A 19,368-nucleotide genomic window follows, 5' to 3' on the forward strand; every position below is an offset into this window, starting at 1 on the left:
TTGAATGTGAAGCAACACCTCTTTGTTTCTGTATGAAAAGGTTTTATTTCTAATGAGAAGGAAAAATGTCCTCAATTTTTTAAAATAAATTTCAAAGTTGTCCTGCGACTTTCTCTAAGTTTTTATTTTTGGCCCTCTGTGTATTTGAGTTTGACAGCTCTGCACTACATACATAAACTGTACCTCAAGGAGGGCACTGCCACAATGTTACCACGCACTGCTAACATAATTCATGGACCTGTCAAGCCGTTGTCTTGAGCCTACGAGGAGCGGGTGACAGCTAAATATTATGACAATATGCATGTGAAATAGTCACAGATTCCTTCTCGCGTACACGCGGGTTTCAATTCAGTCATGCGCGGTGTGAGAGTCCAAGTGACAGGGATCAAGACTCGATTCAGTCATGCGCAGAGCGTGCGTCTGTGAATGTTGGCGTGTGCGGGCGGGAAGGGGTGGTCGCAATCCAATGGGTGCTCTCAGATTCGAGGTTTCAGCTCAAGCATGCGCGGTTTAAGAGTAACATCTGTCAGGTAACCGTTTTTGAGTGAACAGCGGCCTCTAGCTGCCTTCCCTATCCTAGAAACTGAGATGGCGGCTGCTATAGCCATGACATCGCTCTCATCTCCCCAGCACCCTGCGCCGGAAGATACAGAACAGGGGGACGGGGCCTTAGAGGACGGTGAGGCCGAGGTGTTTGCTGCGGAGAGCCATTGCTCGGAGCTAGCGTGGCGGCAGAACGAACAGAGGAAGCAGGGCCTGTTCTGTGATATGACTCTGGTGTTCGGGGGTGGAGGACGGGAGTTCTCGGCTCACCGCTCAGTACTGGCCGCCGCCACAGATTACTTTGCTCCGCTGCTGTCTGGCCAGTTTGAGGAGTCCCGCTCTGGGCGAGTGGAGATGAAGTGGAGCTCAGAGCCCGGGCCAGATCTAGAGACGGTGGAAGCTGTCATTCAGTATATGTACACTGGGCAAATTCGGGTGTGTACCGGCAATGTACATGAGGTGCTGGAGCTGTCTGACAGGTGAGGTCCCCATCCTTGCCATCTACAGCTTTTTCCTATCATCATCGCCCTTTGCAGGTCCCCTGAGAGTGATTTGGGATTCTCTATTAGCAATACAAGTACAGATGATAATGTGGCCATTCATACGCAGTAATGTGCATTGCATTTAGACCGCTTATTCAAACTAATGGGCTGCAGACACATCAAACATGCGCCTTCTTTTCCATGCCATGTAATGCCTGACAGCGCGTTGTGGTGCACACTACTCGTGCCATTCACCGCGAATGGCTTAACAAGCATTGTGATAATACGCTAACATATGCTGTCCTTCAATGCACAGATGTGAATGGCCATCAGGAAACTTTGATGTTTTAACAAAAAATAGAATTATTTTCTGCAGCTGTCTCCTAGCACCTGTCAAAGGACAAAAAACAGACCCATTCAGTCCAATGCTACCCATTTTTACCAAGCGATGTTGAGCAGCGAACCTTCCTCAAAACTGCCAATCTGAACACAGTCTTCGTCATTGTCTCCCCACTGGGTGCATGCATTGTTATGTTGGCTTCCAGTGGAAAATTGTATGAATACGTATTTGTAAATTTAAAAGCGGTACATTTAAAAATACTTTGTATTTTAACCCCCCCCCCCATCCTGCCTACCAGCCCAACGGTCCCACCATCCATCCACACACTCGCGGGCCGGGCATCGCTGGAGGACACCGCTGGAACATGGGAACCAGGTAGGACTTTTAAACTCCCTGGCAATTCCACTCCAAGTGTGGCTTGGGGTTACCGCCAGGGAGGCTAATAAAAAGGCATAAATATATATATATATCTTTAATATCACATTTAACAGACTTGATCCAAGATTTATTCCTCCATTTATCATGTTTTATTTATATAAATTTTTTTCTTTTTCTTTAGATTTTTGTTGCTACGTCTAAAGGAGTTTTGTGGAGAGTTTTTGAAGAAGAAGCTGAACCTTTCGAACTGTGTTGCCATTCATAGTTTAGCCCATATGTATACACTCAACCAGCTAGCTTTAAAATCTGCTGACATGATCCGCAGAAACTTTTACAAGGTTATCGAAGATGACGAATTCTATACGCTTCCATTTCATCTGGTCAGGGATTGGCTTTCAGATCCTGAGATCACAGTAGATTCTGAGGAGATACTTTTTGAAGCAATTCTAAAATGGATTCAAAAAAATACTAACGAAAGAGAAAAATATTTTGAGGAATTGTTTAGGCTTCTTCGACTCTCCCAGATGAAACCAACTTACCTTACCAGACACGTGAAAGCAGAGAGGTTGGTGGCAACAAATGAAGCCTGTTTACAGTTGGTGGCTGAAGCCGTGGAAGGTCATGCATTGCGATCGGAGAACCTTCAAGCTGGAAATCAATCATTGGCCACCCATTTGACATCATTGCCACGCTTTGGTCAGAATATGGATGTAATTATGGTGATCGGAGGGGTCTCAGAAGGGGGCGACTATTTAAGCGAATGTGTTGGATATTTTATTCATGAAGATCGATGGGTAAATTTGCCTCACATTCATAATCACCTTGAAGGTCATGCAGTTATGGCTACAGACACTCATGTTTACGTGGCTGGCTCCATGGAACCTGGGTTTGCTAAGACTGTGGAGCGTTACAACCCAAACAGAAATCTCTGGGAACAAGTGTGCAATTTAATCACTCGAAAGCATTCTTTTGGTTTGATGTCTGTGAAGGGCAACTTGTACAGTATTGGAGGGCATGGAAATTTCAGCCCCGGCTTTAAGGATGTCACTGTGTATGACCCAGAGCAAGATAAGTGGCAGATTCTAGAATCTGCACCCAAGATCTTACGAGATGTTAAAGCTGTGAGCGTAGAAGATCGCTATGTTTACATAACGGCTCGTACTCCAGTGGACAGTGATAATGAGGATGGGCTTCGAACAATCAACTGTAGATATGACATAGAGAGCAGTAGATGGCTGGATGTAGAGTCCTTGCCAATCCTAGATAATTACTGCGCATTCCAGATGTCAGTGGCCTGCACAAATTTTTACAACACTGCATCATGCTGTCCTAAGAGCTACTCTGTAACTGTTGAAGAGGCCCAGAGTAAAATATCCAGGCAGGTCTCCAATGAAATTCTCGAAAGCTTACCTCCCGAAGTCCTGAGCATAGAAGGGGCTGCTATCTGGTACTATAAGGATGATGTCTTCATTATTGGAGGGTGGAAAAACAGCGATGACATAGACAAGCAGTATAGAAAAGAAGCATACAGATATTGTGCTGAGCGCAAGCGCTGGATGCTACTTCCTCCCATGCCTCAGCCTCGATGCCGTGCCACTGCCTGTCATGTGAGAATCCCCTACAGATACCTTCATGGCACACAGAAGTATCCCATGCCTCCTAACCTGATGTGGCAGAAAGATAGGATTAGGCAGATGCAAGAGTTGCATCGGCACACAATGAACTTGCGACGCACTCCACGTTCCCAGATTGAATGCTAAATATGTATTCTTAAACACTAACTTCCATTCTGGAACCTTTCATTGATGCAATTTGCACATGAGAGCATTTTTGTTTTCTCTTAGATGTTTCTGAGACTTTGTACAGTAATACTTTCGTGAAGCACGAGGTGTTTACTCAGATGGTTATGTTCAGAGTGTCAAACACTCTATTCGGCATGTTAATGTATATAGGGTATATGTGTGTATAGTAATACACAGCATTAAGTGATAATGGGGCATACTTATCTAGTCTTACCTACCAGGGCTGGGCACTTAGTTGCATATAACATTCCCCCTAGTACTTGCTAGCTGATTACACTGGCATCTATAACCAGGTTTTTACAATATGTAGATAACTGAAAGAATTCTAAATGTAGTGCTTGGTTGCAGTGTGCCGATTGTCATTACTCTGATATTACATTCCTAAAAATAAGTAAAAGTTTGCAGTGGGATTTTTGTCATTTTTAATCCCATGAATTGCTAGCTATAGATAATATGAACTAGGAACTAGTTTGCCTTTGTGCCATATGGGTGTTGGTAATAGATGAGCCAGTGTGACTTGTAAGAATGAGAACCAGCTATCTTTTTAAAATTCCTATGGTTATATATTTTTCATTCCCTAAATTAGGGCTGTTCATGACACTTTAATTCTTAACTTCATCTCATTTCAAGCTGCATCAATTGTTCACACTTGCATTTTTGTAAAGTGCATGTGAAACTCAACAGAAAATGCATGATGAGGTGTTTGCATTTTGGACTCCCAGTTTTATGCAAATCCACTTCTATCGACTTGTCTTGCTTTTTATTGCAGTTTAACATGAATTTAAAATATATAAAAACCAGTGTCAACAGGGCCTTAAAGCATTGTAGAGCCCATGGAAAGTTAGTCTTCTATGCCATACAGGTTTTGGTACAATCCTGTACAACTTAAGTTTTTGGAAGGCAAAGAACAGAGATTTTTGTTGTTATGATGACCCTCCACACGTATTTGTGCCACCGTTTAGGAGAAGCATTTTTGACAAATGTGCATATTACTATGCATGCTTCTGTCTGGTGAAGGACATTATTTGTAAAATGCATTGTACATGTACATCTTGTCAACCCCAGAGACTCATTTATTTTCCCATAGGTGCTGCAACATAAATGTGCTTTCCTTCCAGGTGAATCATTCCCCTCTCTGTTCTTTGTTAATATACATGTACACGTATTTGTAGTGTACAAATATCCTTTCATGTTACTGCTTGTTGCACCTTAATACCATTTGCTTTAAAGTCCAAACTATGGCTATGGCAATCTCAAGTGAAAAAAATATCTTGTCTGCCTTGTAAATTTAATTTCAAGGAAGTCGTGCTAATAAAACTTTCACACTGCTACATGGGTGTGTACGTATTTAGAGCCCGCTTTGGTTTAGTATAGAGTAGTTCACTTTAATAGCCAATGTATTTAGACTTATTATACAAGTGTACTTCCCCGCACTTTAATCCTACACTCACATATGGTATTAGCAAACCTAATCTACCAAAATATTTCTAATAAAGTTATATTGTGTAGTTTTTTTTCTATTATTTTCAAAAAATGGTTGTATCTAAAGATGATATTTTTGATTTCATGAGAAAATGCATAGTATTTGTTTATTAAACAACAATGTCCCCTTTTAACTATATTTCCACTTTGAATAAGTGTGATAGTTGAGATTTACAGTTTGTGCTTCTACAAACATTATCCTAAGCATTAATGTTGTGTAGTTTCCTAAAAGCCACAGCTGTGGATTATACAGAAAAACGTTTTCACCAAATATTGCTGTTCATTGCACCTTGTCTGCTGTGTGGTATGGTATGCCACTTGAAAAATTAGTCATATCTGGTTTTGGCTGCTGGTTTTTTTTTTTTTTTTTTAAGGTATATAAACATTTTTTGCTAGGGCAAAAAGTAAGAAGGCAGCTTTGTAGTGGGAATTTTTTTTTTTTTTTTTACTAAAGTAGAGATTTTTGATGGCAGACGCAGCATAAACGTGTAGAACACCATAATATATAATAACCAATAGAACTAACCTAAAACAAATGTTGTTGCTGTTAGTGTTGCTGGCCTTACTTAAAATTCAAAGCAGATTTCAAGATTAAATGTAACTGCATGGACAATTCAACTCCCAGCATGGTTCTCGTGTATCTCACTTTGTAAGGTCTGTACCCATGTTATACTGACTGTACCTCTAACAAGTAAAAGAAGTTTACAGATGTTAATCTAGGCTTGGAATTTTCCAGTGCAAAGTTCCACTATGCTTTGTATTATTTGGATTCAGTGTTCATTTAGACAACAAAAGTAAAAAAAATACATTTTTGTAGAATATCATTAAGACTTGTTCAGTTCCCACAAAATGGTGTGCACTATTTCTGTTTAGGGTCCATTGAATTTTCTGGCTACCTTCAGGAACACAGCAATTAAAAGCGTCCTGTAACAGAAGCAATGGTATTTTTAATATCACTTGCTTGGGTGTTTTTCCATTTTATAGAAGAATTGAGTATTCAGCTCATTGAAAATGTTTTAGACAATAACTGTCATAATTAATAGAGGAAAACATCAGGAAACTTTACTCATGGAGATTTTAAATGAAGTAAAAACTTTCTATTAAGTCTTTTTCTTTAGGATTTAAGAAAGGCCTTCATATTTTATGACATTTTAACCAGAAAAAAAAAAAACTTCTTACACATTACTTTGCATCCACTGCAGCCCAAGATTGCACACTGAGCTGCCCATGTGTGAGTTAGTTCATTATTAGAAGACAAGTACTAGTAAGCAAAACCAGATGGAGTGGAAGAGAACCAGATTTGAGGAAGAGAACTACAGTTACTTCTGTAATTAGTGTACCTGCTAGCCAATTTTGAAAAAAAAAAAAAAAAAAAAAAAAAAGGTCCTTTAGTTCTGTAAAGCTCAGCTACTAGTAAAACTGCAAAAGGCATGTATGTTACACTAGCATTTACACACCAGACTTTTTCTATGTGGTGCTGTACCTTAGGTTTATAACTTGTTAATTCTGCAAGCAGATTCATATATATTTTTATTGCAATAGAGTGGCAATGCTGTTATTTGTTTAGTGAATTCTCATAGTAGCATTGTCAGCCTGTGGTATGGGCACTCTTATGCTTACATGGAGTTTTAAATAAATGTGTAAATAAAAACAAAAAGGCATAAGGTCAGGAAATATGGGAACCATTTTGTTTTTCCTTTGTAAAAATATTTAAACCATATTAATAAAAACTGACAGTTATACCTGGCTGTGTTCTATGGTTTGTTCTAATCCCTCTTTCATGCATGGTGTTTATTCATATATATTACCCTTTAGAATTGCTAGAACTTGCCCTTTAAAAGGCTACTGAAGATTCCTCACTTGTATTTTTCAGGTGCAAGTATATACCTTTCTGCATTGTCAGTCTCCAAGTTATGGTAAGTGAAAAACCAAAATGTGGTATGTATCAGTCCACTACCACCAAGGTTAATGTGTGCAATTTTTAACACCATGTGTGCAGTAAATCACGTTAATCTATAAAGAAATGGGAGCAGCTGATGACTGGTCATAGCACAGCTTTCTGTGCTGTTTACTACAATAAACCTGTAATAATGTTTGATAATCCATAAAAAAAAAAAATCTAACTCTGCTAATCATTAAAACCATCCAATTCACACAAACTGATTTATTAACCATAACTGATCTTTTACAGACCGTAAAATAACATGAAAGTAATAAAGGCTGCAGAAAATGAGTCCCAACATACAAAACCATAATATTGGACATCAATGTTTACTTGGAAAAGTTCAAAGTAAGGATTTACCCCCAATTCACAAAATTCCCCACCCAGTTACTGACAACAGTAGATGTTTTTACAATTATTCCTCAGACTTTGTGTACAAGGACTTTAGAAACTTCTGTTGCCACTCACAAATTGTGTATAGGTGAACTAGCTCTAAAAATGTTCTGCAGTTAAGGCCTGTCCCAGTAATGCCTGCAGTTTTATGCAGAAAAACATGCATCTATGAAACATGTTTGTGTGAGGGGCACCATCCATGCTTAAATGCTTGCACACTACACTGCATTAATTTATGTGTGATGGGTTGCCCTTATAATAAATACAACTCACTTCAAAAACACTTCACCTTGCAATTGTGAAAACAGGTCACAAATTCATTTTGACCAGCTATCAAACTGCATCAGATACAATTTTCTGAAAGAAGGCTGTAAACACCAAAGGAAGCAAGTTGGGATCCAAGGAATGGAGTGAAGGCCTAAATTAGATATTACATATCTGGCCATTCTGAACTTGCCCTTTTAATCTTAAGAGAAAATTTTAAAAGTATAAATGGAAAAATGTGAGCAACAGCTCTTTCACACACTAATGCACAAGGCTTCACATTAGAGCATATATATTGCCTTTAGGGTTTTTCAGGACTGTAATATAGTACCTAGATATGAAATACTCTGCATGAAAAAACCACATGTACACAGTGTTGGCACTATACAGGGTTTTGTTTTTAAAATAATAGTGCAGTGTTTCCATCATCCACACAAGCTTAAAAAAAAGTAAAACAAAAAAAATACTGTAGATAGAATGCATTCAACTCTCTGAGGATCATTAACAAGTCTAAAGAATCCTATTAGAATGTTGATTTTGTTTAACCCAGCAACCATAGCTTTGTGAACACATGCATGCAAATTTGACAGCTAACTAATTTCATCATTGCAGTTTTTTTTTTTAAAGTTTTGTCAACACTAATCTTTCATCTGTAACACTGTGGTTAAGGGGACATACTTTTTTTAAACCTAATTATGACTGTAAATGTGAACACCAGCTATTATCATCTTTGTGATCTGTATTGCCACCAAGTTTGCCCCATAACAGTCCAGTCATTATCTTTCGAGACTGTCTGCAAGGTTATAAAGTCAAGAACACTAGGAAATGGGTATACTTGTCTTTACTTTTTAAGTTCTATTTCTTCTGCTAGCATTTGACTGCATTTGAAATTAAGGAAAAACAAGCAGGATCATAATTTCTTAGCTCCCATAGTTTACCTGTTCTTTGTGGAAGTGCAGATTAGATAATGCAAGCATCCCTCTGTGTGTGTGTTAAGCTTGGTCATCAGCAGAGACCACAAACTGCAACAATTTTTTTTATTAGCCACCATATCATACTCATTATCTTAGTCATGCCTTATTTTTTGTAGACTACTGCAATTTTACTTAGTCAATTCTTGTGGGATGGTTCTTATTGATTATTGCCTAGCTAGGTTCAAACAAATAATCTCTCATAACCATATATTGGCCTTATTGAATGTAACATATTTCCTATTTATGGCAATTTAAAGCAAGAAGTGGGTAACTGTTCTGTTAAGGGCATTGCATTGTCTTGCCCGGAAAGTCAGTATGCTTCTGTACAATACAGGGAGCTTAGTCCCACATTGTACAGAATGACAGCAGTGCCATCTGCTAGGCAGGAAAGTTGTTTGATGAATGGGGAAATAAACAAGCTCCCCCCCACAGACCTATCACTAGATAAAAGCAAAAGGTTACACCTTGCTGTGCTGAGAGGGGACTCACTGCAGGGGAAATTAGTTCAGTTTAGTGGAAATTTAGGCTTTAATATTAATCACAGTTGTCAGACACGCTGTTGCCCTTTTTCTCCTTGGTTCCTTTTGTCCTTTTTCTCCCTGGTTCCTGCTGGCTTTTAGTCTCTGTAAAAAAATAATACATTGTGCAGAAGGCAGTGATCCTAAAATGTCTTACAGCCCACTCGACAATCACATCTGTCATTTTTGATTTAGAAGGATATTTTGCTAATCCACGTACCAAATTTTTGTTAAAAAAAAACGGAAAAAAAAAAAAACACAAAAACTGAACCATACACTGTATCTGCCTGTTCAATAAAACAAATATATAGATATTGACCTCAGTATGCATCTTTTCTAGCTTGTACAAAAACATTGCTTTGTATTGCATAATAGTACTGTAAATCGACATGGTTGTTACATTTTAGATCAGACAGTATACAAAGCAAGACTAAACACAATTATGATGCAGAGGTAATAAGAATTTTATTGAGTCTCAGAAAGCTAAAAGAAAAAAAGATTCAGTACTGAAGCTACCAAAAAGGAAATCATTCCTCATTCCATGTCTTTGGACAATGGAGGAGCTACTCAATAATGAGGTGAATCAAAATCTGCTTTCCTCCAGTTATATTCACTCACAGAACTGTACAATGCAATAGAGCCCAGATATGCTCAGCCTTATTTCTGCAGTACATTACAGGAGTCATCAAAAACTCAGTTATATACTGTATGCAGGTCATTTTTATTTAATATATATTTCAATTTTGTTCATTTTACATACTGGCTAAGAATGGCATTTTATTACAGAAGCCTTTGATTGATTATAAAAACGTTTTTATTATATGAAAACTGTAAGTGCACCTACATGTATGCTTACTTCTTTAGTGCATAATATGATGGTAGAAGTATTACCATTGTAGCTAGCTCAGACACCATATTTAGATACAGCCATGACATATGGAAGCATTCCATTTTAAATGCAAGAAAACTGTTTACAGGAAGCAGATGAACTTCAGTCAGGATCATATTTCTGAATGAAAACGTTTATGTTAAACTGGGGGAAAAAAAAGAAAAGAAAAATTAAACACTGGCATGACACATTCAGACAAAACTAGTCACTTGCATTCCTTATATCTAAATAAAAATCATTTTACTGTAAATGTTTTCAATTTGTGTTAATGCTTCTGTAATAACGTATCTAGGTTGATTAAAAAAACCTGCAACATTAGGACACTATGCGTGTCAGTAACCTAGGTTTTAACACTGTAGCTTAAACTCTCTCCAGCCACTGCAGGTATGCCAGGTGTGTCAGTATTTGTGCTATGACACAGTGGTTCCTTCCCCCAATTAATTTGTCACTACAGCATGCCTAACAAAAAACAGTATTCAAACATACTGTAAGACAGCTGCACCAATAATCACATCTGCTCTGGCCATACCACAGAAGAAAAGTTATTGCATGGATTTAAAGGTGCTGGTAGTGTGCTTTTTGCTATAATATAGCAGTACAAACAGACACCTTGTGGTGCCTTTTAGCAAAGTAGGCTCATCCTAAAGAAACCATTGCATCACCTACTGTGCTAAACACAATGCAGGATATTTGTTGAGGAAGTTGAAGAACCCTGCTTGTGGTGTCAAGCAATTATTTTAGGATGGAGAACCTACTGCATTAGCAACACTTCCATATCTCTTCCATATAGTCTTTAGGAAGGGACCTGGTAGAGAAGCTGGAATAGGACCCTGTAATGCTTCTTGACTATTTATGTCCAGATAATCAAAGAGCAAAAGGAAAAGTGAGGATCCGCAAGGTCCCCAGGAGAGGTGAACTCATCAGATCAGCACAGAAGCAACTGTAATTGGCAAACAAGAAAGCATGTCCTGCATGTATAGCCAACAATATATATGGTATCTGACACATTTCAAAGTCCAACAATTGCTTCACAAATTAAGGCATGCGGTCATGGCTTAAGCATACTTCAGGTAATTGTATGAGCAACAAGGCTTTTATTCCAACGCCAACTACATATTTTCCCACCCAAATGTGATAGAGAAGATGGGTTTGTAATTCAAAGTCACTGGAGTTACTGTGGTTAACCTAAGTCAACCTATTCACAGGACTGCCATAAGAAATAAAGAAGGGATAAAAAGCATGAATATGCCTTGTAAAGGATGAGGAAAAACTACAAATATGTGCACGTGGGAATAAAAAAAAAAATATATATATATATATAATAAAGCAAATATATTATTTAAAAATCTGGTAATGCACACAACTGCATAAAAAATCATGTGTATGTTTATGCCACACAAGTTTATCTCACATACAAAAATGAAAATAATTTTAGGGACAAACCTCTTTATTAACTCTAAATTGATGACCTAGTAAAGCTTTTAGAGCAGTGGTCCCCAACCATTTGAGGCCCGCAGACCATTAAATGCAGACTCCGCACGTGCGTGAGGTGCCGTGTGTCACTTAAAGGGGAAGAAACTTCCCCCCCAGAGTGACGTCCTGATGCCAGAACCCACCCACTCTCCCATCAAAGGTCTGAGCCTGCCGAAGGAATGAGACCAAATCCCTGCAGGCTTCCTATTCAATTTTTACAGCCACAGAAAAGGTGTTCCCATTTATATAATGTAAAATATTATGATAGGTCATGTGCTTTGAAGACAGTTTCCTCTTGAAAATGTTTTTTGATAATGGACCACTTGTTCCTGCATTCAGAAAATGCTACCTTGGAGTAGGACAAAAGCTTCCCTGCAGCAAGAACAAAAGCTGGTAATCAGCAGGTATGAGCAAGTGGTTTTACCAATACAGGTGGATGTTTAACTCCTAGGTGAATTTTAGAGGCACTGAACTATGCAGACAGCACAAAATACATTTCACATACCTGTCAATAAGGGTGTCTCTCATACTAGTAGCAATAGTGCTTGGCTGGGCATCACTTAATTTGAATACACTTTCTATCACTGACAGCTCTGTACTTGTTGTGTCCAGGCCACAAAAGGCACACCAGTCATTGACAACCATTCCTGCTGCAATTACTTCACTACCTCGGTTCACTGTTCCAGCCTGTCAGAAGACAAGGTTAGTTAAGCTTTTGAAAAATTAAATAAGAAAAAACATTTATTTATTTATGGGTTATTCCCTCTATTCTATTAAGAAGGCTGTCACTTGGACCAGAATAAACAAAGTGACACAGCCTTTCTTGATGTCCCATCCAAACCCAAGTATACACTACATCCTTATGCTCACCCACTGCTTTTTCCTCCAGCACCATGTTAAAGCTTTCAAGAGGTTCATGTGACAAAGTTCATTCCTCATACCAAACTATTTAAATTGTAGACCCACCTAAACTTATAGGTCATAATATAAAATAAAAATGAAGGATGATATTCAGATACCTAACAATATTAATTTTTTTTTAATATATAAAAATAATTTTACAGTACTTACCCAGAACGCATGTAAAAAGTAGTAATAGTGCAAACAATTCAGTGTTCTCAAAATCTGTTGCACCCAGTACTTATCACTAGTCATCAAGCTGTCAGACAACAAGTCAGCATCCACTGTACCTTTTGCAAACATGACAGTGGGACACAAGAAGTCCCTTGCTGTTTGCACTGTGTGCCAGATGGACTTTTTTTAGCCCATAACTTTGTATTGTCAGGCAGGAAGCTACCGGATGAACAAAGCTGGTGCTTGAACCAATTACATTTCTTCTAACATTTCCTAATATTCTGCAGAGTCTAAAAGCAATATCATAATACCATTTATCTTTTTATCCCCGTATGTAGGGGGATAATGATATGTAATGCATGTAGAACAGAAAACAATTCTATGAGGATTTAAAATCAAATGCTTACAGAACATTAATGATTTTCATAAACAAAAAAAACATATAAAGAGAAACACAAAGAGAACATTATCATTATTGATTATTTACAGGGTATTTTTCACTGGGATGTCATTTGTCAGTAGACAATATAAACATCCATAACATAAAAGGTTTGCTTTAGGGGTGAAAGTGAGCAACAGGTTCACTTTTACCCCTGCCGCCCATTCCTCCTCTCAGAAGCATGTCCTGGCTAAGGAAAAGTATCAGAACAGGAGCACCATGGGAGCCAATAAGCTAATGTGTTTTAATGTGGTCACTGGCCATTTCGGAAAAAAAAAATGGATGCTTTGTTAAAGCTATAATACACTGTCCAAAAAATTCATGACATTTAAATGAAGTGGTACCGTCATTTATATAATTATAAAATAAATCACAAATAGTGACCGACAGAAAACATACATACCCTATCAAGATCGGGGTGAACCAGAGCTACATAGTCATTACAGGCTATTACATTCCCTAAAGCAGACAGTCGCTCCTCCACTCTTTGGATTCGTACAGAGTCTGGCAAACTGTTTCTTATATTTTGGAGCTCCTGGTCTGTTGTGTTGTTTGGAACAAGAAGGCCATTACGATTTCCTAAAACACAATATTAAAAAGCAAAATTCGTAAGACAAAACATCTCTAAGCAAAACTTACCCTGTTTATTGGTATTGTAAAAAATTTCTAAACTCATAAAAAAAATATGCAAGTGTATCTTACTAATCGTTAAATGTGGTTACTTCATACATTTGCATGCCCCAACCCTTTCTATTCATGCTTTTCGTTCATATACACACGGGTACATTAGTATGTATGTATCCCTAGGGGATACATCTAGGGGCTAGGTTTTTTAACTCTTTTTCCTGACACCTGTTCCCTGGTTGTTTCCACCCCATTAGGAACAACTGCATTTATTCCCTGTTGGTCCTTTAATGATTCAGCAGTACTAAAATTAATCAGTGGACAGCTGTACTAATGATAACCTTTCACCACTGTTCATGATCATCTATGGTGAAAAATTATAAGGGCAAAATCCTAGTATGTGCACAGCTAACGCACATATATAGGATATATATGTATGCACCAAGGGAATCTTCGTGGTAAACCTCTTGGAGGTTTTGAGAATGTCTATGAGTGTTAGGAGCAGAATTGTATGTGTATCACTCATACTACCCACAGTAGATACTCCCACCTATATGGGAGCAATATGTGATGGGTGCCTACTGTAAAATCAAGAGGTGGAAGCAATGGTTCAAGGATGTGAGCTAAAGTTGATATTCTATTCTTTGATTAATTACAATGTAATACATGTTTCAGGTTAACCAACAACATTACAATTTAACACCTGTTGACAGATCTGTACAAAATGCCAAGGAGTATGCATTGCATTGTATGTGTCCCCAGAAACACTGATTTTTTGCAAAGGTTTGCCAAAATATGTATAAGTGTGTTGAAGGTTAATTTATTATCCTATTATGTTGTTATGCATCCTTAGTGTTTTACATATATTAACCAACTATATGTAACGGTTATGTACGTTTGCTTATTTCAAAGCCATTATTTCTATATTTTAGAAACTCTTTAGTCACTGGCATGGTACCGATGGATTGGCGTAAGGCCAATGTGGTTTCTATCTTCAAAAAGGGGGCAAAGTCATTACCAGGTAACTACAGACCGGTTAGTTTAACGTCCATGGAAGTCCCACACCCATCTGCTAGTACAAGCTGGGTTTTTCTGCCTGTAAATGTATCCACCCAAGTGGGCAAGAATTTCAAAATAAAGGGGTCAAGTTTAAAAACGTATAAAAAAATTGAACATTGGAGTGTCATTTCAAAAGCAAATGTGCCCTTTTTGAACCCCAGGGGCCCTTTTTGAACCCCAATTTCCTTAGAACAGTGGGGTGTAAAAAACTGAAAATGAAAGTACAAGTGTGGAACAAATCTATGGCTAACATCCCCTACAATTTCACCATTATAGCATCAATAAAACAAAAAACTCAAAACGAATTTGGAGTTCAGGTACTGGAGGGGTAGTCATGTATACCAGAGAGGCACGTTTTGATGGGTAAACTTTTTATGTTGCAATGATTCCATAGTGATGAAAGTTTAAGGGGTGTTGGTCACAAGTGTACCCCATATGCACTTATATTTTTGTTTACCTGCACACCTTTCTATTATACAGAAACTAGGGTTCAAAGTAGAGAAGCAGACCCATATGTTTAACAGGGCAGGGCAGCACGTTTTGATAAGTAGAGCTTTTTATGTTCTAATCATACCCTGGTAATTAAATTTTATTGGGGGGGTCCTCCACTTGCACCTGCACTTTTTCAAGCAACCACTGCTGCTTCAAAAACTTGTATATCTGAAAAAGCCTAGGAGTTATTAATACCAAGTGCCTAGCAGTTGCCAGTAGTGAAGCAGGTGCGGTAAATGGCACAGTCTAAACTTGTTACGCTACATTAATTACAATACTACATGGGATAACACTCAACAAAACACAGGACACCAGGAAGTTTGATCAAAATGCACTGGACAGTTGGGGGATAATATGGAAAAATGGGACATAATAAGGGTGCAGGCATTTTAAAGTTGGAACAAAGTGGGAGATAGGTGGAACACTTACACAACAAATCAGGTTACTGGATACCTATGGCATAAACCACTAGAAGCACTAAATTTGACATGTCTTGTCCTGACCACTTTTTGACTACTCAGCTACAGCTTTCCCCCACCTGGCTGAAAAAAAGTTCTGGGGAAAACACTGGTCTGGAATTAAATTGAACCTGTTGATTTGTTCTGCAAAGACAAAGTACATGTGAAACTTAAAAATGCTTGTTGTGATCTTCCTTTTCCATTAGGGAAACATGGCCATTTTAGGAATTATCAAGTCATGTAGCATATACCCTTGTTTTTTTTGGACATTATAGCCTTTTCTTTTAGAAGGGTAAAATTATATTGTCCTATTTGTGTATAATAACATGTGGCTGGAGCTTGGCCAGCACAGAATACCTTTATATAGCTGACTGGGTATAAGTGAAAGGAGTAGCCTTTCTTGACCATTTTACCATGGGGGATCCTTGAAATAACTTTCAGGTTACCAGGGAACCTCATGCTATTATTACTATGTCCACAATTTACAGATTATTAGTATGGCAGTCAGTAAGAAGAATGTCTCTTACATTGCTGGCCACTGAGAAGAATGTCACCATTACAAATGGCTAACAAGGGTAATGGTGTCAGGTAAACTGACTTGTAGGGTACAAAATTGCTCATTACGCCAGGAACCCCCAGGAGAAACCCTAGTTGAGAAACACTGCTTTAGAGGGTCGACCGAGTGACTGCTCCGTGTCTGCTGATATCACCTCCACGATGGCAGCACCCAGCAGTCTTGAGATTCTTTAGGATTTAAAAGGTAAGCAAACTGCATGCTGTATGTTAAAGGCACTGTCTCATGGGAGGAGTTTTGTAGAAATTAATTATGTGACAACAGGGTCTTCCTAAAGATCATGTCGGACTTTCAATTCTGTCTTTGGTGGTACATCACTAGTAAAAAGCTAAAATTCAGCTTACATTGATATTTGGGATTGCTTCCTTATTGCGAACGCCAACAATACCTTAATCTGTAACATGACTAATATTTCAGCTGTCTTTAATGATGCTGCTTTTACACGTCAGAACAAGTCATTTATTTTACTGATTCAGCTATTGGCAATGTTTCAAAGGTATACACACTAACAAATGTTTCAAGCCATTTTTAGGAGTGTTCCTGAATCACTCGAGCACCCATGATAGGAGAAAGTAAGCCATGAAAGTAAGAAAGTAAGGCTATGCCATCTTGCATTGGAAATGCAATGGAAATGATTTCCAATTAAAGTAGACACAATATGTAAGCTGGCATTACTGAACTGATTCCTAAATAAACTGCATGTTGTAAACGGACAATAGGACAGTTCTCAGCCCTGTGTAAATACAACTTGATGCTTTATGCAGTATTCAAAACTCAAAGTACATAGGGAAACAAAAACTCCTAAAACCTAAACCTTAAATTCAATATACATCATAATTTAGTGTAACCAGGGCCTTGTCCGTTTACTCCCCACTCCGTCTACATATTATATATTGGATATAATAGGGTGGATCTGATCGTGTTTAGGGTGTACGAGGGGGGTCTGAGAAGTTCCTGGCTTTGCCCCCTTCCAGATGAAATAGAAAAATGAGTGTGGGGGCATATGACAGCCTAATATCTTAGTATGTAACTGTGCAAATATTAGGTCTTTGCAATTCTTAAAACGTTTTTTTCTTTTAGTGAGAAGCTGTGATGACAGAGGCACAAGCAAGTTTCACGTCATTGGAGTTACGGGGCCTCATGAAGTTTTTGTTTCTCCAGGGAAAGGAAAGACATTTCTCCCTCAGTGTTTGTGACATCTCAGTGTGAATGTCCTTTGCTGACCTAATATTTGTAGTTACATACTAAGATTTTAGGCTGTCATATGCCCCCACACTCCTTTTTCTATTTCATCTGGAAGGGGGCAAAGCCAGGAACTTCTCAGCACCCCCTCGTATGTCACGAAAAAATTCTTTAGATAGCCTATATAACTTATTGGACCTCTGTAACTATGTATACAATATTTGTATTTCAATGATCTTTTATCAATCTAATCAACCCAAAAGCCACTTCTATCTTTGGATATGAGAAATATTTGACTAATCAAGGTCCATCAATATTACATCCTTTTAGAACTACCACAGGGCAAACTCTTTCCCTTCCAGTTTTACAGAACAGAGGGAGAGTGGAAGGATAGTGAGTGGTAGCAGGTTGTAGGGTCAGCAATGAAGTCTTAAGCTTCACACATATGTTAGATCTATGTTTCTTGACCTTTTTAACATAGGAGAAACATTGTAATAACTTTCAAGGGTTTAAGGAACCCCTGCTATTATTGCTATTTTCACAGTTCACAGAACATTAGTTTGGTGGTCAAAAGAAATAATACCTCTTACATTGTTGGCCAGTGGGACGAACGTCACCCTTAAAGATAGTCTAAAATGTCATTGATATCTGTTCCACTCACATCATAGGCACAAATCGCTCATTACTTGAGAAACACTGTTAGATTATTGTTGAGCAAAACTGTTTATCTGGCATGTGTAGAGCAGTTTCCCAGTGTTGCTACTGAATCTGCCCTGTTGGGTTGATGAATAAGTGATTGGGATCAACCACTGTACTTCCCATTATAATAGGTTCATGTCGGAACAGGAAATAGTAGGAAATTAATTTTAACACTCTTCAGTCATCAATATCCTGATCATGCTGGAAGGTGTAGCAAGCATTTTACAATGCTTAAATCATACAGCAGCGGCAGTAAAGAACCAACTCCCACTATGTTACACAATCAACATTAAATGAAACCCATACATTCTAAATATTCCCGCTCTGACTGAAGCAGCATTTATAATCACATTTGTTGTATAAAACAGTCCATGCTGGTATACCTCGATTACAAAAACTGCTAGCCAGTCACAAATAACTTGGCAATAATTAGAAATCCCCGTGGCTGGATGACCTTTTTCCATTCTAGTTTTCTCACCTGTAGAAATTCTCTGAGCCTCCTATAGCCACCAGGCAATAAGTGTTTGTCAGCTTTGCGAAACAGCCGATCTCATTGTTATTCTCAAAGGAAGCCCGCACTGCCATGTCTGTCACCGAGAGAACGAAGAACAGGACACATATTAGACCATTACACGTTACAAACCATTAGTCATTAGTAGTAGGAATATGCGTTACCAGTATCTCACTCTTTACCGCTCTGAATAAGAACACTTCTTCCTCCTTCTTCTTCACTAGCCCAACACGTGGCCGGAGAACAGAACCCCTTCGACTTCCGGGTTGTCAAAAAAAGCAGCCAATTGAAAAGCGGACGTATAGTAGGCCCTTGATCATGTAGTCGCCATATTTTTTGTGGGATTCCAATCTATTTTTTTTAAGTATATGTTTTTATTATACTTATTAATAATTTTTATTCAATAAAGCTAATCATTTTTCTTGTTACCGAACTTTCTAGAAATAAAAAAACAATCTTCAGAAATCTGTTAATACGATGGTATAGCTCTACCGAAGTATTGGCACTTGGATGTACGTCATTCTTCCTCTCCGCCCACTGATACCTGATTCCTAACTCTAACATGACCCTGGTTAAGGTAACGGAGGAGGAAGTCTGACAGCTGAATGTATTCCTCTCAAAAATTCCAGGCAAAAACCGCAGTGAAAGACAACAAAAACATAGTACCCAAAATCACCAGTTGGGAAAAGCTTAGACCTGGACCAGTTAAAAAATAAAAAGAAGCGCAAAAAAAAAACAAAGAGCATGTTCATAAACAGTCTAAAGGCCACTGATAA

General features: G+C 38.2%; 2 protein-coding genes across 2 annotated transcripts; one reads left to right on the forward strand and one right to left on the reverse strand.

The window, feature by feature from the left end:
• Nucleotides 1-480: 480 nt before the first annotated feature.
• Nucleotides 481-5,449, forward strand: KLHL11 (kelch like family member 11). The gene is made up of 2 exons (XM_072414925.1): nt 481-1,022; nt 1,925-5,449. Exons 1-2 carry the CDS (start codon nt 589-591, stop codon nt 3,501-3,503), a joined length of 2,013 nt encoding a protein of 670 aa, XP_072271026.1. The 5' UTR covers nt 481-588; the 3' UTR covers nt 3,504-5,449.
• Nucleotides 5,450-9,558: 4,109 nt separating this feature from the next.
• EIF6 (eukaryotic translation initiation factor 6) lies at nt 9,559-18,914 on the reverse strand. The gene is made up of 6 exons (XM_072413699.1): nt 18,757-18,914; nt 18,559-18,668; nt 13,368-13,582; nt 12,552-12,639; nt 11,986-12,167; nt 9,559-10,151 (listed from the first exon to the last, which is right to left on the reverse strand). The coding sequence occupies exons 2-6, from the start codon at nt 18,664-18,666 to the stop codon at nt 10,142-10,144; spliced, it is 603 nt and encodes a 200-aa protein (XP_072269800.1). The 5' UTR covers nt 18,667-18,668; nt 18,757-18,914; the 3' UTR covers nt 9,559-10,141.
• Nucleotides 18,915-19,368: the final 454 nt, after the last annotated feature.

Source organism: Pyxicephalus adspersus, chromosome 6, assembly GCF_032062135.1.
Source record: "Pyxicephalus adspersus chromosome 6, UCB_Pads_2.0, whole genome shotgun sequence".
NCBI lineage: Eukaryota > Metazoa > Chordata > Amphibia > Anura > Pyxicephalidae > Pyxicephalus > Pyxicephalus adspersus.